The 27,778-nt window shown below is 38.6% G+C and overlaps 1 protein-coding gene across 4 annotated transcripts in view; it reads left to right on the forward strand.

Moving 5' to 3' along the window:
- LOC5576737 (putative aminopeptidase W07G4.4) overlaps positions 1-22,066 on the forward strand; it is a 69,989-nt gene extending 47,923 nt beyond the window's left edge. For all 4 annotated transcript variants that reach the window (XM_001656177.2, XM_021837686.1, XM_021837685.1 and 1 more), the window contains exons 3-4: positions 16,508-17,876; positions 21,666-22,066. In XM_001656177.2, coding sequence (XP_001656227.2) covers positions 16,508-17,876; positions 21,666-21,836 — 1,540 coding nt within the window. In that variant the 3' untranslated portion in view covers positions 21,837-22,066. The remainder of the gene's footprint in view (positions 1-16,507; positions 17,877-21,665) is intronic.
- The last annotated feature ends 5,712 nt before the right edge of the window (positions 22,067-27,778 follow it).

Consider the following 27,778-nt stretch of genomic DNA (forward strand, 5'->3'; position numbering starts at 1 on the left):
AATGTCGACTTCACTTGTTGTTAACTTGTTGTTAATATTGCTCGAATCTGTGCGAAAAATGTTGGGTTTTGACACGAAAAATCATTTTTTTACACTAGTGAGTAGAAATAGGGGCGAGAGCATAGTGGTGCACAGTTGGTACATGTTAACAAACTCATTATGTGAGTATATTTTAGGGTTTCATATGTATATGCAATATATGGTAACAAGTGGCAAGATGAGTTAGTGTGATTGTTGAGCGCATTCACATTTTGTCACATGAGATGCATGTTTTTACTTCAGAGTAGAAGTACCACGACCGTTTTGAAAATTTGTGCCAATGCTTTGAAATATCTCATCTTTTTGTTTTACAAAAAGCTTTTAATTATACAAAACCAAACCATACTTATAACCTTCATTAGTACAAATTCAAAGACCAAAACAACCGATCGTTTTGTAAATCAAATTGATCAGTAACTCATTGGATACGATCAATTGTTAGTATTTCAATTGATAACTGTATTGTTCCCTATCACACGTTTTCACAAGTCTTATACATACTGTGACAAAATCTCGCATAACTTATGATCTCGCCCTAATAGCCATTGGTAACCGAGTATGTAGCTCATTGTTCTTAAGCAAATCAGTGAACCAAGATAGAAACTATCACCGCTGGGAGATAGAGCAGATCTTCTGTTATTCGTTGCATTGTTAAATAACGTTCCATTCGTTAACTCAGTAACAACAAGCTGCAAGCATGGTTACCAAAGGCATTTAGAGCGAAATCAAAAATTGAGCGAGAAATATCGATCATTATCAAACTCTCATGTACCCTTGTATATTTTTACGATAACGATCACTAATCGGGCTAGATTTTGCAATTGGAGGGTTAACCCTCTCTTTCCCACGACTTTGATCGACTATGTTTTAACGAAAAAAGCGAGGGTTAAAAATATTCTGCCGGTGAAAATTTTCCAATACATTTTGTATGGGACAATTATAACAATTTCAAAAAGTGATCCGCGAGCCAAAAAGGCTGAAAACCCTGCTTTATGCAGTTCCGGGTCATTTGGCCGAAGGGGTCATTTGGCCGAATGCCATTTGGCCGATTGCGGTTTGGCCGAAAATGAAAACTGCCCATAAAAGCATAACTGTCCCATATGGATTTTCGAACCAACACCTTTTTTCATCACAACATTCATGTTCTTATATTTACTTTACTATGCATATCAAATTTAACACATTTTGTTGGGAAAAGTTGCGGAAAAACATGAAGCTAGTGCAGTCCCATATTGAAAAATAAAGGCATAACAGTCTCTGTATAAACTTCCAACGCAAATAACAATTGCAGAACGTGAGTTGTGTTCAAGATTGTATCTTTTGCTGATCAATAGAAGCAAAATGAGTTATATGAGCAATGGTGCTAAATAAATATGACATGCAGAAATGTAATTATGAATATTATGAAAAAAAATTGGAGTCTTCCTTAGCCGAGTGGTTAGAGTCCGCGGCTATAAAGCAAAGCCATGTTGAAGGTGTCTGGGTTCAATTCCCGGTCGGTCCAGGATCTTTTCGTAATGGAAATTTTCTTGACTTCCCTGGGCATAGAGTATAATCGTACCTGCCACACGATATACGAATGCAAAAATGGCAAATTTGGCAAAGAAAGCTCTCAGTTAATGACTGTGGAAGTGCTCATAAAAACACTAAGCTGAGAAGCAGGCTCTGTCCCAGTGAGGACGTCAATGCCAAGAGAAAGAAGATGAAAAAAAAAAATTATGAACATTTGTTTAAAAAGACGAAACCTTAACTTCGAGCGCAATTTTCTCAATGCCTACCGTTGCCATATGGGACAGTTATGCCTTTATGGGCAGTACAGTAAGCATGCAATTGAAATGAATTTTAAAGTTGAATTTCAAAGAACAGCTTATTTTTAAAGAAGAATAAATTATCATTGATAAGAAGAATAAATCATCATAATGAGCTAAAAGAATAACATCCTAAATGTAAGCAACTATTGACTTCTCTACTACCGGCTACAGCTACTAGTAGTGGTTTTCTCTTTGCGTTTCTAATCAACTTTTGACAGTGACTGAAACGGTTCACGACTTACTCGTTCTTCTGCAGGATCGGTTTGCTTCGATTCCTCAAGTATCCTACTTAGTAAATTATTTCATTATTCTAGCAATCAAATTAACATGCAGCTCTTGCAAACATGAAGTTCTGGCTTATTCTTTTCACAACTGAGAAGCAGTGAGCTTCTTTGACGTGAGTGTACACTGAGTAATTTGGTTTGCGGCTACACGCAAGCAACTGTGCAGATTTTTCACACGTTGCAATCTTAATTTTGGAAAGGAATAACATCTTCAATAACTCCTGTGCTGTTTTGAATAAGATGAATACGGTCTTATAACCTTATTTCCAATAATTATGGTAGAATAGTCTTTGATTAAAAGAAGAAAGAATCTCTCATGAAAATATAAGGCAAGGCTAATGCAAATAATCGTTTTATTAGTATAACAACGAAAATCTGCCGATGTTTTGAGAAATAATGTAGAATTCCCAATTAAAATATAAGCGAGATTATGGCCAACAAATATGAACAATACTTTTTTTTTGAAAGGACAGCCTTTTCTCAAAAGAAGGAAAAAACTACTATGAAACATACGCAAATGTAATGCAAATAATCGTTATATCAGTATAACCACAAAGAACTTCCAATGATTTAAAGAAGGTGTAATTCTCAAATAAAATAAAAACGAAATTGTTGCCAATAGTAATGAACCAGTAGAACTCGAAATAATAGCCTACCTATGTTTAAAAGAAGGAAAAAAATCGGATGACATAATTGAAAATCATTTTAAACTTCAGCGCACCGTTGTTAACTCAGAAACAAACCTATCATCAGCTTAGAACAGGGGTTTTCAGGCTTTTCGGCTCGCGGAGCACTTTTTGAAATAAAATTATTGCAAGGAGAACCTGTTCTTCATAAACTTAACTTTTAACAAGCTTAAATCTACCCTATAATTATTACAAAAATCGTGAAGTAAGATTCATGTTAGCCAATCTTTCATTAAGGTGACGATGATTCAAAGCTAAACCTGAAATTTTCAAAAACATACTTTCACATCTAGAAAGTTTTAAAATATATTCTGTCGGGGTAAATTTAATATCATCAAGTTAAAGATCTGTCTTCTATACTTAATTAAATTTTGCAGCAAAAACAGTCCCATGCAAAATGTATAAGAAAATTTTCTCCTGCAGAATATTTTTACCCATCCAATTACAAAATCTTAGGCCAAATATTGAATGCTTTCGTAAATAGATCCGAGATACATGAATGTTCAATAATGATCGAGATTTTGATACCGCTGTGTATAAGACTCGTAAAAATTTTGTTATGTCATTCACCATAACGTCAAAAAAACTTTAAACTTTCAAGAGCACAAATGTATTTGGTATAATTAAAACCATACACCCGATTCTGTTTTTGCACGGATTTTTTTTTTACACGGCCGTGCAAAAAAAGTTTCCATACATTTTTTTCCGCCAAAACCTTATTTTTGCATGAAAAGTCGAGAAATGGTGTTACTTTTTTTGCACGGTTTTCGAAATTTTGAACTGAAAACTTTTTTTGCACGGTACGCATCCCCCGTGCAAAAACAGAATCGGGTGTATTTTAAAGCAAAGCGTTGAGATATTTTAAGGCATTGGTTCAAATTTTCAAAATTGTCGCGGAGCACCTGTCCAGGCTTTGCGAAGCACCAAGTGCTCCGCGGAGCACGATATGAAAACCGCTGGCTTAGAGTATTGACAAATCGATTTTATCATTCTCACCAAACATGACGTTCCATCCCATCACAGTTATTGGGCCGCTGTTCTGGGTCCTACTCATCAGTATTGTAGCAATTGGATTTTTTTGTCCGGAATTCGGCCAAACGGCCTTCGGCCCAATGGTCCGTTCGGCCAGATGGATTCTTTACCAGTAATCATCATCTTGTGATGACGGATGGTTAAATTTTATTTCAAAACAATAGCAGCCATTTTTACGGCAGAACGCAGACCATTGTAAAGAAAAAGAAAAAGTAGAAGGAGAAGAAAAAGTAGAAGAAGAAGAGAAAAAATAAATCAAAAAAGGAGAAGAAAAAAAGAGAAAAAAAACAATAATAAGAAGTTATTATTTTTAACATGGTATTCAATTGCAATTCACGAATATTTATCATATCCTGTGAGAGGTTTTGCGGATCGCATAGCTGTTGAAGCTTCTTTTTGGCATTACGTCCTCACTGGGACCAAGCCTGCTTCTCAGCTTAGTGTTCTTACGAGCACTTCCACCCACAGTTAATAACTGAGAGCTTTCTTTGCCAAAGTTGCCATTTAACATTCGTATACCGTGAGGCAGGTACGATAATAGTCTATGCCCGGGGAAGTCAAAGAAATTTTCATTACGAATAGATCCTGAACCGACCGGGAATCGAACCCACACACCTTCATCATGGCTTTGCTTTGTAGCCGCGGACTCTAACCACTTGGCTAAGGAAGGCTGTATTGCTTCACAGTTTCGATAATAAATCTTCGACCTGTTTTGTGTGTAGTAAATAAAAGAAAACCGAATTTAGTAGGGGAACATGGGCCATATCGGACCTAGAAATAGTATTTTGGCCATATCTTCTCAGCAGAATAAACGTGGCAGTATTGTGATCGTAGAAATAGGGTGTCGGATCCTATTCTTGGCACTTTTGATTCACTTCGGCACTGCGGAGCTCATATTTGGCCACAATATGCGACGTACTGATGCACTTCTTATTGCAAAGTTTTAAACAATTCGGCCGACAAAACCCCTTCCCCCCATGCCAAAGTGCATCACGGAAGTGCCCAAGTTGTTCTGTACCCTATTTATATCAACGAAAAACAAAAACATTATTCAAAAAATGAACAAAACTTTATTGGTATTATTAAGGGGGTAGGATCCGTCATTAATTTCGGAATTTTCAAAAGCAGTTTTTACGTTCAAAGTCCAGAAAATTTACAGGAACAGTGAACACATTTTCATAGAAAAATTCTTAGATTTGAAGAGAAAAACTGCTTTAGAAGTTTTGATGATGACGATGATTTAGATGACGGAGCGTTGAACGTTAGCTGCTCAAAATTATCCGGTGAAATTTGACCTCGATGAAACTCATTAGTTGATCGAGAAAAAATATTATTTTGTCATTATAAGGTCACTTGAAGGCTTGAACATTTTCACGTTGCCAGTTCTAGGGAAATTTTATTCGCGAATTTGAATAAAGTGTCTGTACTCAAGACTCGTGCTCTTGAAAATTCGAGGTTTGTCTCCGTTTTTTTTTATCTTAAAGGAGCTGCGCATTCTAATTGGAATTCTAATTCATATACTAATTGGAAATTTGACAAAAATATTTTTTTAGTTTTTATTGTGATGGTAGAAAACAGAATTGACAATGTATGTTTAAAATGTATTTTTTCATGCCATAGGGGCAATCGGGATGGGTTTCTTATTGGTATACTATTGTAATAAAACTCAAATTTGTTTTGGTGTCCATATTCCATGTTAGTTAAACCAATGGCATAAAAATACATTATAAACATACATTGATGTCAGTTCTGTTTATCACTATCGTACTAAATACTGAGAAAAATCTTTTTGAGAAATTTTCATTCGACTCAATAATATTATATTCGTACAAAATCGACCCTTTCAGAGCCCCTCCTGGCTACACCACTGGTCCATCACCCGAAAGGCTTTGGGGTTTTTCATATTTCGACATGTAGAATCTTACAAAAATAGTCCGGTTGAAAACCCCGTGTAACACCATCGTGACCTTCCCTGCTTAGCACTCGTAAATGTTTTGTTGTGCTATATTGTCGAACTATTTAGGAAAGCTGTATCCAAAATAGGCTGTGGTATTGATAGAGATGTGGGGCCCAGATAGCCGTAGCGGTAAACGCGCAGCTATTCAGCAAGACCAAGCTGAGGGTCGTGGGTTCGAATCCCACCGGTCGAGGATCTTTTCAGGTTGGAAATTTTCTCGACTTCCCAGGGCATAGAGTATCTTCGTACCTGCCACACGATATACACATGCAAAAATGGTCATTGGCATAGTAAGCTCTCAGTTAATAACTGTGGAAGTGCTCATAAGAACACTAAGCTGAGAAGCAGGCTTTGTTCCAGTGGGGACGTAACGCCAGAAAGAAGAAGAAGATTGATAGAGATGCTTTTCAAGTAGCTGTATGGATGTCTTTTATTTTTTTTTTGTGGTCTACCGTAATTATGAGATGTTTTCGAAGACTTTTGCTTTACCGCAACAGAAACAACAAATCAATATGATTTTCTACCATGTCAAGAAGACTTTCACTGGGTGGAGCTCTTGGAATAAACTGAGTGCTCGTTAAAAATCAAGAGGTCCGTATTGAACAATATCAAAAGGTCCGAATTTGACCAACACACAAAAACGCCAGTGTTGAGAAATGATCGATGGTCCGAATACCATTTAATTCCACTAGAGTTCGTATCCTTTGACAGATACGCGTATTTCGACGTCAACTGTAAGGACGTTTCCTATGTCGTGTACTGAACTCAACTTAAGACTTAAGTCGAGTCTAGTACACGGACCACGACACTGAAGACGGCCTTAGGGTTCATTCAAATATTACGTAACGCAAAATTTGTAAATTTTTGACCCCCTCCCATCCCCACGTAACAGCTTTTGTATGGAAAATTTTAATTTTTTGTATGGACCGTAACACTATGTAAGACCCCCTCCCTCCCCCTGTTGCGTTACGTAATATTTGAACGATCCCTTACAGTTGAGGTCGAACTACTAGGTCGGATACACACTTTAGTTGAGTTAAATGGTATAGTACTGAATTCGGCAGGCAATGGGCATGCCCTATGTCAACTGCAGCGATTTGCAGTAGACAGGATGTCCCGGGCCCGATCTATCTGACAAGCCAATCGAGCCCTCTGTCACCATAGAAGATGGTGTCTCCATCATGTCGATAGCCTGGAATTCGGTTACATTTAGTTACCGTTTCGTTTTTTGCATAATTGGGTCTTAAAATGTTTAGCATGTTCTTGTAACTACTTTTGCAATTTTTCCAACTCAAATAACGGCTACAACATGTTTAAAATTTAATTTTAAAAATTGTTCCAAATATGAACTTTGACACTTTTGATCATGTTTGACGTTCAATTTGTCGACAAAAATGCCACAGGGCTTTTAGTTTTAACACTGGGGTTGTTCCCATCTGACATTTCGGAAGGAACACGGAAAACAAAATATACCCAAAAATTTGAGTTTAAACCAAGAGGTGTGACAAAATCTCAAAAACAAATAAAAAATATTTTATTTACTTTAACCAACGAAAATCATTTATAAATTGAGTAAACATGTGTTTTTGGCCTAAACTTAAGCGTTTGGTATCAAAATTGGGACAGGGCTTCAGGACCCTATTGCCAATATGTCAGGACCAGAGTCTGCAGTTCACTTTCATACTCATACTTTACGTAATGAAGTGTAGAACTAGCCCTCGTGTGTTAAAATACACTCAAATAAAGATTTAAAAAAAAAAAATTTACGTAATGTGCCCAGATGTGTCCCGGAAAAAAATCCGGGACGCTTGTCAGATATCATCCCAAATGAAGTGCTGCCTATGTATGATGTGCAATTTACATTCATATTCAATCTAAGACATGTACTACATACTAAGTTAATTGAAATAAAAAGTATTGACACTGTACTGTCAAGTTGAAAATTGCTCTGTCCCGGATAATCCGGGACGTCTGGTCACTTTAACTTTACGGGAGAAGAAGTTATTGTTCCCGGAATCGTAACGCTTAATTTAGGTCAACCATGGGTTAGGTCATTGACAACACGTTTGTACTTGTTTAACACGTCGTCACACTTCTCGTGAACAACTTTCTCAAGTGCCGTTGGTAATATGCAAGTCATTGGTCAGGCACAGAACATTTAGTCCCTCCTGATGACCGAGATGAGTAATGAACGTAAAACTCGGCGTACTTTCCTCCATCGCTCGATAAACATCCCCCAGTCCAGAAGAAACGAAACTAAACCACTTTCAAATCACCTCCAGCCAGTTTCACCTTCCTAAAACACAATTATCGTTCTGCTTGCTCACCGAGCCAGTGCCGCAGACAACAATAACAACAAGGAAGCTCTGGCCCAGCGAGAAGAGATCGTTGGCCCAAGGAAGAAACCTCACCACTCGGAAAGATAACTGTTCTCGCGCGCTCGTCTGACCCACTTTTGGACGTGAAGCTGTGTGTTGCTCTGCCTCGGCACGGTGGTAGTTCTTGCAAATCACCACACTGCCACCACCGCTTTGCCACACTACTGCACGTACATGCCTACGTCTCTTTTCTCATCCTCCAGCCGGTTTGCGCCAGCAGTCAGCAGTAGAACAACGATGACGACGTTGACCACGATGCCCCGTTAAGAGCAATGGTCAGCCTGGGACTCTGACTCCGTATAGGTGCCGTAGAGAAAGAACACACTTTAAAATGCAAGTACGGCAGCGGGAGGTTCTCAACGTGCGGTAGCGTACGGATCCATTCGGCTGATGATGATGATATTCCTTTGGCATACGGATGTTTGGCCGAATAAGGTATCTTCGTAAAATAATGCGAAACACACGATTGGCAAAACAAGATATTATCAGCAAAGTAAAATAGCAGTAGGTCCAATCCGGACCCTATTCTAAATAGGGGAACTTACGTATTGTCGGCAGCCTAAGCAGCTGAACTTTTAAGAAGGCAATTTTACGCAACAATGGAGCACAACAATTAGCAGGAGACACCTGAACTACACTTGAGCACTCTTCGTTTATTGATTGTTATACATAAAACACTATTTTGTTCTCTTAATCTTCTATTTTTCCTCACCAAAGTCACGAGGCACTTGTTCTTTTATCGGCAATGCAATTACTATTATCGGCAACAAAAATGTTCACTTCGGCAATCCAAAACTGCGCAAAAACTAGTTTATGTATTGGTAACATTTACCAATATACATTTGTTGACAATACATTTGTTGACAATTCCTGAAATTAAACGTCACTCATTATGTTCTACTCGTTGAAAGGGCCAATGCAGAAAAATACAGACTACACTGAGAAAAGAATTGCAGTTAGAAATAAAATAGCGGAGATTCAAATTGAATACACAACGCCACTAAATTTATGCAGACTAAGGCGCCGTCCACATATTACGTAACGCTCTAGGGGGAGGGGGAGTAGGCTCAAACACATTTTTTTTTTCATGCAAAGACCGTTGCGGAGGGGGAATGGTCGAAAATTGTACATTTTAACGTTATGTCATAAATGGACACTGCCTAATTTCATTTTCATTTATTTTATCGAATAAATTTTGTATTCAATCTCACTATGGCAGCATTTCAGCTTTCAAAATTACCATGTCATGGTAATAAACTTGCAGCTGGTACGAATCCAACCTAGAAGTTGCAGCGTGACGTCATGGTTAATTGATTCATAATATTGTGCTCTGCAAGAAAAATCCACGGAACGCGATTATCGGATTACTTGAATTTCAGAGTTGCGTTTGAATGAGTTACATGCATGCTCCTATTTGCTACTCGCACATGCGCTACAGTCTATTAAGGGTGCGGCTTATTTTTCAAAAGTTCTCAAAACCAAAAATTCGTGTACTCTTCTGAATTTGAATCATATTAGTAGAGAAACCTCGAAGTTTGAGCCAAAAATATTAAAATTTAGAGGTACAAGCGTCTTGGAGGTGAATTTTCAAGTTATAAAAAATGGCCTTCAGTGAAGTCACCATAACTTCGGTAATTTCAGCACCATTACCTTAAATTTTTTTTTTTAAACTTTGTAGAACATCAAATTTGTGTAAAATCAAAACTAGTTTCAATAAAAAGTAGTTTACTCCAATTTTTTTTTTATTTTACTGAAAAAATATCTTTGTTTGACCATAACTTCATGAATACTCAACCGATTCCAAATCTTTTTGCATAGTTTGGAAGCTTATTTAATTGTGTTCAAACTTTGCATACGCCGCATTTTACTGTTTTGACCAAGTCATTCAACATTTTAATTTTTATCAGTTAAACAATATTCTTAAAGCTGAAACTGGTTTTCCTTATTTGTTAAACCTTTGAAAAGGACTTGGCAACATTTTTTAAATAATTTTGAAACAATGATATATTTGCACATGTTAAAAAAGTACACTATTCAACGTGTAATTCAAACAAAATGCTTTAGAAACATTTTTTATTTATTTTATCTTTATTAAGGAGACTTTCAGCCAGTGGCTGGTTCGTCTCCGTTCTTTAGAAACATAAGATTTATATGAAACATGTAATATTCGGCAAAAAAAACTTAAATAATCCAAAGAAATTCGATTTTTTCTTTCAAAAAATCATGTTTTTGGGTAGTTTTTGTTACAAAACTAAGCAAGGTGCTTGGTTCGGTTCCATGACGTAAATTTATGAATTTCAATCCAATTTCTTGTGGCGAATTTTCATATGGGGTTCCTATGTTTATCGATAGTTCGTTTTCCTGAGTGTAGTTTGTTTGGCCCAATGTCACCTTCTCGAAGGGGTGAGTTTGGGCCAATTTTCAAATGATTCTTATTTAAAGGAAAATAATCAGATTTCAATTATTTGTTCAGCATTTGCAACGTATTCTCATATTTAACCGAACAATTCAAGTCAAATTGCGAAAGTTATTTAAAAATAAATGAGAACTTACGCATTTTTGGCCAAAATCTCACCCCCAACGATGGTACTTGCATAGTTGTTTTCATTTTTTTAATGTCAAGAATTTCACCGTGAATTGAACTATTCACTGACAAGCTGAATGGCTCGATATGGTTTTGGTCTGTAAAGGTTGCTGCTCTTGAACGCTCTATCACCAAGGTATTATCGAGAGAATGAATGGTATTACAGTCCAACCTCTTTTTACGACCGTTTTTTGTACCGACGGTTCGTTTACGACCACTTTTTAACGACCGAAATTCAGATTAACGACCGTTTTTATAAATGACCAATATCTTACAAAGTATTCAAAATAGAGAATCATGATGTTCAGCAAAATTGTTCAGTAGTTCAAGGGCTAGCACCACCATCACTGAATTGCGGAATTCTACCATGAAACATTTGTTTGCGGTTATCTTAGGATCCTGGCCACTTAGAAATATGGCGCCTTCTACAAAGTTGTTCAGTAGCTCAAGGACTATCATTATAAAAGCTATGAGATTCAAAATTTTGCCACCAGGTGGCACAAGTGAGCATGAAACTTTTGTTTTGCGGATATATCAGGATTCTGACTACCTAGAAAGATGGCGTCTAACTTGCTGAGAAGCTCAACTTTGCCCAAGACGCCATGTCTATGTAGTCAGGATCCCGCAAAACAAAAGTTTCATTCTCACTAACGCCGCCAGGAGGCACAATTTTGAATCGCATAGCTTTTATAATGATAGCGCTTGAGCTTCTGAATAACTTTGCCGAAGGCGCCATCTTTCTAAGTGGCCAGGATCCTGAGACATCCGCAAAACAAAAAATATCGTGCTTACTAGCGCTGCCTGGTGGGAAAAACCTTATATCTTTTGACAAAAATAATAATAGCCCTTGGCAAAATTTTGAATCGCATAGCTTTTATAATGATAGCGCTTGAGCTTCTGAACAACTTCGCCGAAGGCGTTATTTTTCTAAGTGGTCAGGATCCTGAGATATCCGCAAAACAAAAATTCTACGCTCACTAGCGCCGTCTGGTGGCCAAATCTCGAATCTCTTGGCCAGAATAAAGATAGTCCTTGAGCTACTGAATAACTTTACCGAAGACGCCATCTTTCTAAGTGGTCAGGATCCTGAGATATCCGCAAAACAGAAATTCTACGCTCACCAGCGCCGCCTGGTGGCAAAATTTTGAATCTCATAGCTTTAATAATGATAGCGCTTGAGCTAATGAACAACTTTGCTAAAGACGCCATCTTTCTAAGTGGTCAGGATCCTGAGATATCCGTAAAACAAAAGTTGCATGCACACTTGTACTGCCGGTGACGCAATTTAACTTAAGCAGTGTTGCCAGCTACGAAAAAATTTTGAACCCTTCATGAAAAACTGGATTACAGTTGAAGAGTATCTATGTTGCTAAGCATTCTATTTTTCTGTTCCGCTCAAGTTTTATGGTTTTGATCTTTTCTTTATTCTTCTTGAACAGTGCTGCCAGCCACATGAACATTTGTGATTCGGCCGACTGTATAGCACGCAACACTTCCTTCAACTTTGGTCAACATTCGGTACCGTCATCTTTGAAATTTTTTGGTATTTGCATATCACACCTCCATAAACAATCGAGCAGTGTTGCCATCTATTACCAAAATATGAAAACTTGAACGGCCATTTTGGAAAGTTCTCAACCCATGCTTCAACTTTGCCGAATATCCCGAATCAGTATTTCCGCATATAGACGTTGCATTTTTCAAAAACATAATTATTACCCAGATTTTTTTTTCGACCCCCCGATAACGGTCGTAAAAAGAGGTGGGGGTGTATTAAAAAAATCCGATTGCGATGTCCCAGGATTTATTTTTTTTTTGTTTTTGAATATCACTCTCCGAATAGTCCGATCAGCTAAGTCGGATCAAAATCCAAACCTTGCCAGTAATTTTTAAGGTTCATATTCTTCTCAGTGTATGAGAAAACCAGAATAGACCCTTTTCAAATCTACTCACTTTTGATTTGACACAATTACATCATCCACTGATTGCCTGTAAAACAACAGGAGTGTTGCCAAAATAGTTAACCTATTAAAAGACGTATATTTTATATGTTTCTCAGTATTTTGAAGTTTATACGCTACAATCTTCAAATAAGGAAGGCATTGAAAGACTCAATTATTACCCATGCATGCTTTGTTGCATAATTCCAATAAATTAATTAGTTGTGTTCGATCTCTTCTGTGAATTTAAATCGTGAATAATAATTTCACCGCAATTGAATATAGTTTTCTGGCAACCTGGTGCAGTAATAAAAAGTGATTGCCGAGGAAAACAAAGTTCATTAATTTTTACTTGTGATTTGAAGCATAAAAATTAAGTATTTTCGAGTGCTTTATAGACCAATCAAAAGTTTAATTGTGCATAAGTGATCGGTGCGTAGATTTTGTGAAAAAATTGGCATTGGAGCGGAGAATTGGACCTTTCGAAGTGGTGAGTTTTTCCTAAGCTGTTCTTGTGTTGTTCTGTTCGGCAGCTCACGAATGACGATGATTTCGTAAGCATTTATTTCATTTAATAATACAATTCATGTTATATAATATTTTCGTCAAGAATGTGATTTATATGGAAGATTATAGTTCAAGGAACATGTTGAGTACATTGAAGGTAACCCTTGTTCCGTAGATAAATTCTAACAAGGACGATAAGTTAGTGTTGCCGAAAATACCCTCAGGGTGCCGAAGCCATCATTTACCCTAATTCTGACCATCAAGCGCTACTGTGAAAATTAGAAGTATCGTTTTTCTATCCATCATCTGACTAGGACCTTTTTTAATCACCTACTCTATTCCTGTTAGCGTTTGTTTTTTATATTTATGTGTGGCTTTGGATTGCTCTAGTGTAATATATGTGAACACTATTTCACTATTTCACTTCTGTAAGAGGTATTTATTTAACAATTAATCCGTGTTATTCTATAATCGAAGCAGCATTAGGCCAATTTCAATTTATTACGTACAAATTCCTCCTCACAAAGTACAAACTACAAAAGTTGCATGTGTGAAAATTACACACAAATGTGCTGGCCCAGAAGGGCCCGATTTTATGTAACATTTTTAAAGAGAAAATCTATTCCTGTGACGCGTATGTGTATTCCGACGAAATTTATTCCAAATTTCATTGAGAGTCTCTGAACCGCAACTGAAGAATTTCCACCGCCCGCTGAATTCGTCAGAGGCCAGGGTCGCTATAAAAATGTAGGTACTTCACATAAATGCACCAGCCCGCGGTCCGGCTGGCCGAATGACGATGAGAGTCAACAAACTCTTGCGGGATTTGTAGCGGACTCCTCCGCCACGGTGTGCAACCCATCCTGATGGCTTCGCTCGTTTGCTGGGGAGCAGCGACCGCTCGCGCATCGACTCACTCGCTTTCAGGAAGAACGAACCACGAAATGTAGGTTAATTAGCATCAAATTGCTTCTTTGCGTTACGGATGCGGACAGGTGAGAGTACGGGGCGTGTTGCGTTACGGTGAACAGCGGCAAGACGTGGAGGATCGCTCGGTAGCAAGCTGCTAGGATGTTTCGGGTAATTTCGAGGCTTTCATTCGGGGGTGATGCTGATGGACCAACTCTGATACCCATCACGTAATTACATCATGTATTTTGGTAGGGGAAAAGCACCAATTTTCGACCCTGTACTAATTTTCGACCGATTCATACGATTTTGGCCTACTTTATATGAAAATCCGAAAATTGGCACAGAATTCTTGTAGGTCGAAAATTAGTGCTTTTCCCCTAGTCGAAACTGGATAAAGAGATGAATCGTGGCTTGTTTAGTATGGATGGGTTCTGTGAGTACTAAATTGGTTTGACCTATTTTTAACGTTGTTTCGTGGAAAAAACTGACGATACTTTGTATTACTTAGCATCCGTATCCGGGAGATTGTCCTTCCTGATTCCAAATTGAAAGCTCTTAACGGCTATGATACAATAATATACAGTACAGGTATTAGAGCAGTTCAAATGTACAGATCTTAGGTAGTACCTTAGATTTGAAACCTTCAGGGTCCGGGTGTCTGTTGAGCAAATTATCACCCCATTGCTAAGAAAAAAAACACGCTATGTCTAAACCAGCAGATTATGAAGATTATGAAATAATAGATTAAATACTGATATCTAGCAGGAAAACATCCGAGGTATATTCGATCTTTGCAATCTGCTGGTTTAGACATAGCGTGCTACAAGAATTCTGTGCCAATTTTTGGACTGTCATACAAAGTAGGCTAAAATCGTATGAATGGGTCAAAAATTGGTGCTTTTCCCCTTCTCAAATGTTCACGGGGCGTTTGGCATGATTAATATTTGTCATAGAAACATGAAGAGAAGCGTACCTGAAAAGGACCGAATGATTATAGATTGAAGTACAGTAAACTCACCCTTACTCGATATTTCGTATCTCGATATCGAAATAGAGAACCATAGTAAAAGTTGGTTTTTATGGCTACCTCGATGGCCCCTAGGATCGCAGTTGCACTCAAGATTAATTGAAGGGAGGTTTAGCAATCTAAGCAGTCAGTGGGTGCGAAGTGAGGTCAGCTGCAAGGGAAGTGGAAGTGACAGCTGGCGAGCTGGTTGGCTGGCGGATTTGTGTACCCTGTTCATCAAGCTACCGTTTCTATGGAGTTGTTAGGGGTTGTTTACTGCTAGTAACAGCAGTTGAGTGAAAATTTTCTCACACGTCCATGAGCTTTCTTGTCGCGGCTTGAACTGCAAGCAAAACAAAGTCGCCAGCTGTCACTTGTTGATTCAATATATCGGAATGAAGAATCTGGCAGATTGGATTACCTTCCTTCTAGATACCTTGGTTGCACTGGTTTTGTGTTATGTACCTCGATACTTTACTAACTAGATGGTCCCTTCAATATCGAGAAAAGGATTTCAATCTTCAGACTTTTGGGATGAGCATTAAATTATTTTTTCATGTGTCCGTTTTGGATAGCTTAAATAATATCAATAGAGTTAAGGAGCCACTATACTAAAGTTAAAGAGCATCGCCATTAAATTGCTGAACCAATGCTATTTACGGCATGATTCATACACGTATCCAACGAAGCTCTCTCGTAATCTGCATCCAAACAAGCTTCGGCTATGCCGTAACAAATAAGCACAAAAATAAACCGTTAGCTAAGATATTCCTAACCTAATTTTGTACGGCGAACGACCTACACGCCTTGGAAGTGCACCATTCTCTTTCGCTTCTGGAAGAGATAGGTACGTTGCACCTTCAGCAAAAAAAAAACAACAACATCACAGCCAGTGAGTGGTCGTTCAGAAATGCAGAGTCGCTGGGTCAGGTTTCCGTAGAAGCTTCTCCGTTTTTTTAAGTAAAGCTGACCAATAAGCGCTGGCACTGGTGGATCTCGGGGGAGAGGGTAAGGGTAGCCTTATGGACAAGGCTCAACTTATTCTGCTTTGTACGTACAGTAAATCGATAATGATACAAAGGTCGGTGGAGGTGAAGTGGAGCAAAAGATTTATTTTCCTGTTTATGGCTGGTTCGTCGAATTAAATTTCTCACAGGCATCCCAGGACCATGCGTGTGAGTGAGAAGAACGGAATTTAGGGGGAGAAATGCTTATTAATTTCTTTTGCTTTGACCTACATTCAGCGCAACTTTATGGCTTAAACCTGTTTGCTTTACGTTCTAACACAAATGCAAATCATACAACGAATCGTTTCAAAGGAATATCGCTGATTTTACATTTTACGTTCTTTGTTTTGATATATCTTTGCAGATGCCTTCCGTGTAAGGTTTTACAGCCGCTGACGTCATTCGATCGCGACTACCTCAAGGATAACCTGTACGACACGATTTGCGTGATCGATGGCAACCAGGTTCCGGCCGTTCTGGAAGGCTGCTTTGCCGCTCGCAGAGCATTCGACGAGGCTTTTGATTGCGAAACGAGTTGCTTCAAGTCGGATGCTTTGAACTGCCGCGTGGTCTACGCTCCTGTGGGGGAGTTGACTGATTTTGATGACGTTCGTCGATATAGCGAAGCCGCTGCAAAGGCTGTGGACCGTGCGATCAAGGCTGGAGCTAAGCAACCGGTCATCGTTATTCCAACCAGCAAGGACTTTGTGGAGGCTGGACTAGTTTCGGTACTTGGCGCGTTAGCGAAACTGTATGTCCCACTGCAACTGCGTGAGGATGTCCCGGAGAAGATGATGCGCTTCGAGAAGATTGGTTTCTACCATCACGATCAGGCCAGACTGGCGAATATTCTAAACGAAGCTAGAGCTTTCGAAACTGGTCGTTTTGTTGCACGTGATATCGGTGGAGGTGATCCGGAGCGTATGGCTCCCCCACGTGTTGAACAATATGTCTACAGTGGGGTGTATGATAGAAATCTGATCCATAGCTCTGTAATTTCCGATCACACCACCATGGTGAAGGAATATCCTCTGTTTGCGGCCGTAAACCGGGCAGCTGTAAGTGTCCCCCGTCATCAGGGACGATTGATATTCTTGGAGTACAAATCAAACAGTCCTACGAAGAATACTTTGATTCTGGTCGGAAAGGGTGTCACTTACGATACCGGTGGCGCCGATATCAAGGCTGGAGGTGTAATGGCTGGTATGAGCCGGGACAAATGTGGAGCGGCTGCCGTTGCCGGATTCATGAAGATCGTAGAACAAATGCAGCCAGCGGGAGTGCACGTGATCGGCGTTTTGTGTATGGTGCGTAACTCCGTGGGGGAGGATTGTTATGTTTCGGATGAAATGATAACATCCAGGGCAGGGGTGCGGGTTCGCGTTGGAAATACCGACGCCGAAGGACGCATGGCCATGGCAGATGCGCTGTGTCAGATGAAAGAGCGTGTTCTAAAGGAAAAATTGCCAGATCCGCATCTGTTCACGATTGCTACCTTGACGGGGCATGCCGTGCTGGCTGTTGGAAATCATTCAATTGTGATGGATAACGGTCCGGCCAAAGCATCCGGTCACGGGCTACGGTTGCAGAGCGAGGGCGAAAAGATTGGAGAACCATTTGAGATTTCCAATCTCCGCAAGGAAGACTTCGATATGCACTCGGGCAAGTGCTACGGTGAGGACGTGCTGCAGGCCAACAATCTTCCATCCAGCAAAACCTGCAGAGGACATCAGGTGAGTTATTAGTTTTTAAATTAGGTTGGTTTCACGACTCTGGTGTATAATTCGTCAGTCAAATTTTGGCTGAGGGAGAAGGGGAAGCTAATTAGTACAAAATGTATATAAACTCCATACGAAAAATGTGACATAAACTACACATGCGTGTAAACTAATACGAGCATATTTGTTGATAGCATTTCGATGAGTAGAGTTCATTTTACCGGTCCTAATGCATTTTTTTTAATCCTAATGTCTAATGCAATGTAGTCTGAATATCAAAAAATCCAACTTCCAAATAATCATTTAAATTATTTAAACGGCTCTCGAAAAAGATTCACAGTTTAAGGGGGCAGGATCCGTCATTTATTTGAGTATTTTCAAAAGCAGTTTTTTCGTTAAATATCAACAAAATTTACAGGAAAATGTGTTCACTGTATTCTATTCTCCAACTGAAACACAGTGAACACATTTTCATCGAATAATTTTCAGTTTTGAACAGAAAAACTGCTTTTGAAGTTTCGATGATGACGATGATTACGATGACGGAGCGTTGAACGTTAAATTGAGCGAATTTGGAATTTACCACTATGGCCTTATTGGACTAAAATGTGATACATATTGTATGTTTTGACAAATTGATTTTTTCTTATGGGTCCGGTGCTTATTCTGAACCTCTTATATTCAATACTTCGGCACATGATTTCATTATTGAACTGAAGTACTTATAAATCAGTGCTGGGCGTTGATGATTCAACGAGTACTAAATATAGGACTCGGAAAAAATGCGACACTCTGTTTTGGGTGTAACCTTTTATCGCGTGGGTAAAAATTAATAAAATTTTGGGTAATACTAACTAGTTATGTTTATGTGTGTAAAATTTTATCGAGATCATTCAAGTAGTTTTCAAGATGCATTCGAAACTAGAAAAGCTACGCCAGCAAAACTTGGGCTGGAAGCGGCCGAAAACCGAAAACGGAATACACAGAAGGCGCGGAAGATAAGGCAGTACTTCAAGAATAACCCGAACTTTTCCACCCGAGACGTGATCAAAAAGGTCAATTCGTCGAAGTGGTTCGTCCAGCAGATCACAAAGCGAGCTGAGCAACGTGTTTTTAAAGTCAGGAAGGGGCCAAGCCGAACTGACAAGCAAAACACGGTGGCCAAATTGCGTGCGCGGAAGCTGTACCGCGAATGGCTGGTCAAGTCAAGCTGTCTCGTCATTGACTACGAGGCAGACATCAAACAAATCGCCGGCCTCGGGTTTTTTTTTTGGTACGTCCCACATGGGGGTTCCGGAAGAGAAAGATGGACAAATTCGCGAAGAAGTACCTGTGTGGCAGGCGAACTGCGAGTGCGGACGGTACAGCAGCCGTTCGTTACAACCGGCACCAAAAACGGGCAGATTTATCGAGAGGAATTCTTGCTGCCCTTCTCCGCTCTCACCGTGGTCCCACGCTGTTCTGGCCGGATCTTGCTTCGTGCCATTACGCCAAACCTGCAATGGATTGGTACGAAGCGAAGGGCGGTAATGTGGTCCCGAAGGAGGCGAACCCACCAAATACACCAGAACTTGGTCGGATCGAAAAGTTTTTTTGGCGATAATGAAGAGGAAGTTGAAGAAAAGCGGAAAAACATTCAAACCCGATGAAGCTTTGAAGAAAACTGAGAGAAATTGTGTAAGAAAGACGGGCAAAGCCTCGCCCAAGATCTCATGAGCAGTGTTAAGAACATTCAACTTATGCCAAAACATAGCTAATATATAGTTATTCAATCCATGAAAATTTGAGAAGTATCCGATTTAAAATGTATTTTTGGTGATCGTTTTTGTGTGTCTATTTTTTTCGAGAGCGGTCTTTATTAAATAAAATAAAACAACATTGAAAACATAAAATTGTAATATAAAAGCACGAATCGTATTATTTCAAATAGTAACTTCATTTAGTAAACTATTTTATGAGTAATATTAACTTAGAATTGTAAAAAAATAGAAAATCGTTCAGTTTCTGTAAACACTATTATGGATCAATTTTCATATTACGGATCAAATTGTGATCTAGGTATAGTGGATCAGTGTGCAAAATCAAGAGATTTTCTACTCAATATATTTATTTGTATTGCAGTGATTTGGTGGAAGTTAACTATGCGTCACATCTTTACAAAGAATAGAAAAGTTGGAGCAGATTTTATATATTTTGGGGATTTTATATTTTGGGACCTGTTTGCTCATATGTATTTGCTTGAAAGTAAAATTTACAACTCTAGATGTTGTTCATGTTTTGTTCTTAGTGTTATTGCTTAAAAATATCAAATCCAATGCTTTAAATGGCAGAAATGTACTTTCTTTGGAAGTGATCCATAATTGTGACAAACAATGACTTTCTGGTCCATATTATGGATCACTAGTTGTAACTGCTAATATTCAATAATTAAGGTGAAGATGAATCGAAGCCAAACTTCAAATTTTCAGAAGCACCGATTTTCAGAAGAACCTAATACCCGTTTGAGCTGAAAACTTAATCGATTGGTCACCATCAGCTAGTGACCAATCGATTAAGTTTTCAGCTTGTACGAATGTCGGTTCTCCAGATTCGTGCTCTTGAAAATTTGAGGTTTGACTCCCGATTTATCTTCGAATTAAAATAAAAAATAAATAAAACATGTTGTCTAGAAATGAATTTACCTCGAATCTAAGCAAGTGAGCAATGTTTATGACATAACATATGAATTTTATCACCTGTATGAGCTTATGAATGCTACTTCTTACAGAAAGCAACGATATTTTGATAGCTTTACAAGATCACGAGCTTTACGTCAAAGTATATATTTTGGGTGATCCGTAACCGTGTGCGCATGGTACCTTGGTTGGTCGAGCGTTCGATGTCGTAACGCGTTTGTCATAATTTCAATGATAAATTTTCTTTTTCTGCAAACGTGCAAGGATTAAAATTTGGGTTTCCATCCAACGAGGAAACATAATTAGCATTACTAGGCAGCAGTTAAAAAAAGTGGTTTAATATACCTGAGTTCTATTTGACAATTTTGTGAAACGCACAAAGTAATTTATTAAACAACAGTACCTGGCCCATTCACAAATTTCTCAACGCTGAAGGGGGTGGGATGTTCCAACTCATACAAAATTTGCAGAACATCAATATAAAAAGCGTTACGAGGCGGTGGGTGGGTGTCAAAATTTGCTATTTTCGGCGTTATCAATTTGGTGAATAAACCCAAAGGTATACATATTTGGTTACACGTTAAACAATCAACATGTTTAAACTCTTGACTCAATTCAAAACACCAGTCACCATGATTTGAAGAGTGCTTACTTTGGATAAGTTCTACTGTCCTTAGCACTAGGCTTTGAAGTGATAAATCGCTGATTTTGAACATCATGTCTCTGTATGAAAGTAATCTTTGACTCGTTTTAGAAACATAATGATTTCAAATCATCCCCTTCTAACAGATGCGTGTTGGTGTCTAGGCAAGATACAAGACTTGCATTCCGTAGGTAAAGGTTTGGGTTGGGCGGAAACGTTTATTTATTTTTTTTTGTTTTTTTTTTTACGTTCATAACATGCAACGTTGGATTCAAAAACTATACCTTTGATATTGTCAAGATTGAACAGTAGTGCAAATCCAAGAGCAGAACTATTGGCACCAACGTGATGATTTTTTACCGTGTAAAGATTTTCCGTATTTTTTAGTCTAATTTCAAATATTATTTAGTTATTTTTTTAGTTGTCCATTCCAAACAGTGACATAGAAGAGTATTTTATAATATTTTCGTCTTCTTCCATCTCCAGAGTCCCGCTGCATTCATGATGCTTTCCACCGGTCTGGACAAGCATGGTCTCAAGTCGGAAACACCGATCAAATATTCGCATCTTGATATCGCCGGCAGCGCCGGAGACATTCCGGATCCACCGACCGGTGCTCCGATCCTGGCCCTGGCCCTTACCCATCTCCTGCGTTGAGTAATTCGGTACCCACATCACATGTATAACACTATATTCATCACGTAAGTAGCGGATCCAACCTATGCTGAGAAACGCTTATAGTTACTTGTCAATTTCCCCTGTCGCCGGCGGGCGACGTTAAAATCCAGTTATAAATTGTACTTATTGAGCAAAGCGATAAATGCGAAGCAAAGTGAACATCATCACACAGTAGTGAAATAAAGAGACCACTTTTGTTTTACATCGAACCAGGAACTTTACTTCACGATCCGAACTCCAACTTGGAAGGTTGAACGAACTCTCGGCGGAACTCCCCGCCGCTCGATGAAACAGAAGCTGGTTACAACCACCTCCTAGGTTCAGGGAAAGAGTGCATTGAACTCCAAACGTTCACCGGTGGAGCCGTTGCTGGCACAACTACCGGAGCAGAGTGCCGTTTGGTGTTTACTAATGCAAAGAGAAAGAGCCACTTTCACCAGCATCAATCTGCTTTATTTCCGCTACACACAATCTTTTATTTTGCTCGCTTTTTTCGAGCAGTTTCAATCTGCACGAACTACCACCTCCCAAGAGCTCCAACCATTCGGACAAACCCGATGCTATTGAGTAAAATCTGGCAATGTAACGGAGCCTGGGCGGTTTGGTTCGATGGGCGGACCGGGGGATCATCTCAAGTTTGCGCGGTTTTTAGTTTCTTGGGCCCACGAGGTTTGAGGAAATCAAAAGTTATTTTCGTGCGCTAACGGAACCGATGGTCGATTTCTTCCGCTGCTGTAATGTGCATTTATTACATCAAACCGACGAATGGAACAAAATGAACCAGAAAATTGCAGCAATAGAGAAGCGCATAGACCTTCGATGATTATCAGCGATCGCTACAGGCCCAACCGTGCGCTGCCAGATGAGAACGAAAACTCCACGGGTTGGGAAAAGTACAAAGATCACGCTTTCTATCTCCGTTAGTTCTTGGGGGTCGGTCGGGACAGGGAGTATCCGCTAGATGGGAAATCGACGTCAGAAGCGGTTCTTTGTGTAGTTCCTCGTCGGAGAACCGTTAGTGATGATGGTGGGATCCATATAGTAACTATCAGCTGGCTTTTCCCGTTTTGGTACGGGGTCATGGCTGAGAAGGGTGGAGACGAGATCAAGAACACGTTTGCAATGCGGAAGTGTAATGTTGGTACTGTAACTGGAATGGCGATGCAACCAAGTGCAGTGCCTTGACTCGCGAGGCCAATGATCTGGCTGGGAAAACAAACGCGATGGAGTGATGCAACGAGCCAGTCCAGAATAATGTAATTATTGTTTGTGATTATGAAGCGGAGCGTGTAATTGAGGAATTTTCCATCCAGAATATGAAACTTCTGGTATTTTCTCTTCTCTTCTACACTTTCTCAGGTATACTTGTACATATGTGGAATACGGGTGTCTACTTCCTTAAAAAAATCTGAAATTATCAGGGAATTTTATTAACTTGGAAAAAAACCTGGAATTCTAAGGGTATCACAAGGTATCGATCACAATAAGGGAAATTATTTTGAATATGTTTACGATATGAATATGTGTCGATATAAAATTTTATCGACTTACCAAATCATGATTGATGTTTTTGATATCTCTATGTGTAATCAGTAAAGGATTAACCTAGATATGGTGTTTTTTTAAAGACTTGGTCTCTATTTTTATGCAAGTGTCTAAAATTGTGTTTTTTTTGTGGAAGATGTCTGAAGTCGGAAGTCTGAAAATGGTCTCTTTTTTTCCTTATTTTGCATGCAAATAATAATGATGCAAAATTTCTTTGCATATTTCTCGAGAAAAGCTTCAGGAATTATCCTAGTGACCTAGTGGGTTCATCTGAAATACTATCAGGAACTAATACAGTTCTTCCAGCAACTGTTCGAAGGATGCTTGAAGGAATATCTCCAGCATTTGCTTCTAGAAATCCTTGAGCACTTCATGTTACAACCTCCAGTAATTTTCTCAGGGATTACTTTGACCAATTTTCCATAGACTATCCTAGGACTCCCTCCAGATATTTTTTCACTAACTTTTTAACTGAATTCTCCAGTTATTACTAGGGATCCTCCAAAGATTCCTACCGAATTTCTTCCATGAAAAGCCGCAAAGGATAATTGTAGAGTTTTTACTAAAATTCGTTCAAGGATTTTTTCCCCAGAAACCCGTTAAAAATTTTGTACGCCTTTTCATCTACCATCAGTGTACCAGTATCCGCTCATGCCCCTATTTCCGCTCACAAGAGTAAAAATTGATTTTTCATGTAAAATATCAACATTTTTCGCACGGATATATACTAGCAATATTAACAACTTTCAAATGAAGTCGTCTGACATTATTTTCATTTGATAAAATAATTCATTATATTGAAAACATAAGACCTCGTGAGCGGTTATTGGGCCACTAGGAATTTGTGTGTGTTCCAATAACCGCTCATGCGAAAAATTGAACAAAATTTTAAATAAATGTCGATTTTAGTATATAGCCTTCTTTATTACAGTAGTAGATATGGTTTGACCACAGAAAATATCAGCATAAATAACACAATTCGAAATTATGCATATTTTAGAAAGTTCGTCACGAAATCTGTTTACAGTGAGCGGAAATAGGAACACTTAGATGCATTTGTTATTGTTATTGAATATTTTTTTATAAAAGTTTTTCAAATTCTTTTTATGTTGCCGCTGATTACCTATACTTGGAGCTACACTGTGACATAAAAATAGTATTAATCGACACAATAGTTATTTTATAATAAACATTTGAACACATAACTTCCCTTAAATGAGCGGAATCTGGTGCACTGATGGTACCATTATTTAAATTCGACTTGTGTTTCATTACTGAATTTATCTAGAATTTGTTCTAGGAATTTCTCCAAAAACCCCTATAGAATATTTGAAAGATCATTTTAGGTTAACACCAGTTAACATTACAGCATTTTTTTTTTTCAAGAAGTCCCCCGATCATTCCTACTCATTGTTTTAGAGATTATATCCTACGTTTTTTAGGAGTTTTTTCACAAAATCCTACGGGATATTATCCAGAGATCCAATTGATCATTTTTCTCTTTTTTCAATTATCTTGGAAATAATTTAAAAAATCTTCTAAAATTTCCTCAAGAGTGAGTTCCAGAAATTCTTATTCATCAAGGGTGACTTAAGAACTTACATAGACGTTACCCTAAGATTTGCTTTAGAAATTCGTCACGATTTTTTTTCAACAATTTATCAGCTTTCTGGAAAATTTCATTAAATTTCCTTCGAGAAATGCATGGAAAACTCCTTTAAGGACTTTCTGAAGAAATCTTTTAGAATTATTGGAGGAACTCCAAAAGAATTCTTAAAAGAAATCTCTAGAGAAATACCTGAAGGTATCCTTAGACAAATTTCTAGTTAGAATCTCAATGAGATTCTAAAGGACAATTATGTAGAAAACCCTCGGAGAAATCTAAAGAAGTTTCTGGTTGAATATTCCAATATGTTTTGAGGATGTTCAAGAATAAAAAAACGATGGAAGAATCAGTGGATAAAATCCTGGAGGACTAAGAGCTTTTTTGAAAGATATTTGAAATAATATACATAAGAATTTTTGATGGTATTTTTGTGCTATTTTTTGGAAAAATCTAGGTATTATTTTAAGGTATCCAAAAAAACATCTTGGAGGGATTCCTTGAGAAAATTCTTGGAGAGATTCCATTAGAAATAATCACTAAATAAACTGCTGAAGAAAAATGAAAAACTCTCAAATAATGATGTCTATCCATTCATTTGACCTGAAGAAATTATCTGTCGTAATGTCCTGAAAAATTTTAAAAAAAAGTTTTTGAAATATTCTCAGAGAAATATCGGGTCTTATCAAACTCTTTTCTCCTGGTTTCTGTTAGGTTTCATTTTGTTTTTTATTTTTTATCACTGTTTGAACTGTTTTCTTTATTGTTGTGATTGTGGTGAATACTTGAAGAAGTGATGGAAGGTCCTTACTTCGCGTTCACGGTTTACTGCTACTTCTATATAAAATTATATACAATAATCGATTCTGAGCCTAAATATCTAAATTAACAGTTTCAAATACAATAGCCGTTCATATCGTCGCGTTTTTTTAATAATCTTTTATCTACAATACAGTAAAGCTGGATTGTTCTACATTGATACATCAAAAGGTTTGCTTTTTGGATTCATGTTTCAGTCGTATCCACGAAAAAAGTCTCATCAGATGAGTTATGAATTATACTCTTGAAGTTTATTGAATTCTGTTAAGATTTAACGAAACGATAACTGTTTTGTTGTATTCGCTTCAAATATTAATACTATACGATGGATCTAATGCATATTTCAAGAGAATCGAAACAGAACGCTCAGATTATGATTTTACGTGCCCAATCTATAAACTATCGTTTTTTCTTATCTCGTTGTCAACTATTTGACCCATTTGTTGTAAATTTTCTCGCATGGTATTCTGAACATCCAAGACTTCTCCAGCCAGTTCTATGGTTTTGTAAAAAAAAATATCAAACACCTCAGCAACACCGTGCGAGACACAAAGCACAGAGCTAGCTCCTCGTAGGGATCAAGGAACTCCGACGTTGACCGAACAAAGAACCTATACTCCCAATAGCACCCATGCACATCGCCATTAATACTAGTTATACCTATCACGTGTGGCGGATTGCCTTATTGGGCATCATATGATGGCGAAGGCCTGACTATTAGAATTATGTAATAGCACACACGGCACAGAAAACCGCGAAGAAGCTGAGGCAAATCAACTCCTTACTCTATACTTTCCGCAAATGGTCGATCCGGTCGGTCGGCGATGATTCCCGGGATCTAACCTAACGGATTGGCCGTGCCCAGGCCGTTTGTGTCGTGATCTTCTCAATCGTTCCTCCGCAGCACCCCCATATCGAGATGCAAACCATTCCCGGTCCCGGTCTTGCGAATATGTGTAATTTTAATTAGAAAAGAAATAACACATCCCCGGTACGAAAACCACCGTCCATAAGAGGCAAACCGAGCCGAGAAAAGATAATATATTGTATACGGAAGCTGGTCGTTCTGCAATACGAAGAATGGCAACACGTAACTCAGGCAGGCATCACGCTTATTGTCGTCCGCGGTTTCACCGAGATTGCCATCATCCCTGCTGGACCCATCGGAGGAGCCACCGCCAACTCTCTGGTGCTGCTGGTTAATATCAATAAATTTATGGCGAAACGAGAGATGATTATAGACATTGTTGCACCGTGTTCGTGCGGCGTTGGTTGCGTCTAACCGTAGGACTCCGCTGATGTTGGAGGAAGCTGGATGATCGAATCAGTGCGCAGAAGATGAGAGAGATGAGCATCAGCTTTCTTCCATTTTTTCCTCATCTTTATGAGCCTAAGGTAGGTAACTATTGCGTCTTTTCTGTCCGTCGTCCACTATTTTGTAATCGAACCGTAATCAGATTTTGTTCCGCACGGTAATGATGCACTATCGTGGATACACTCCGTCCGGCTTGGAAAAATGAGCATAAAGATGGAATGTTGCAACGTGTTATGCATTCGGAATGTGTTTTGTGTGGGAACGGGTATCATTTCGAGCGATAGATCATTGTCCTTTCAGTCTAACAGGACCTCGCGGGCAGAGTTTTTGGATTGGAAACAGGTAGAGTAGGTAAGGGTCATAGTCCAAGTGACTTTCTTCGGCTGTTTCACTAACGACCGTTACAAAATATGTTTTGCCATGAAGGTCAGGACCTATATATCTAAAACCCATTGATTCCAAGCTCGATTTTAAAGCTATAGTAGCATTAAATGAATTATTACTGTTTGAAATAGATGACTCAAAATATGTTTTAAGCTCTAGGTTTCTTAATGTTCGACATAAACGCTACTTATCGTTAATTTATCTACAGTTTATCTCAGAAATTTCTTTGATATTCTTCCAGGGATTACTTCTGGA

Source organism: Aedes aegypti, chromosome 1 (assembly GCF_002204515.2).
Source record: "Aedes aegypti strain LVP_AGWG chromosome 1, AaegL5.0 Primary Assembly, whole genome shotgun sequence".
Classification (NCBI taxonomy): domain Eukaryota; kingdom Metazoa; phylum Arthropoda; class Insecta; order Diptera; family Culicidae; genus Aedes; species Aedes aegypti.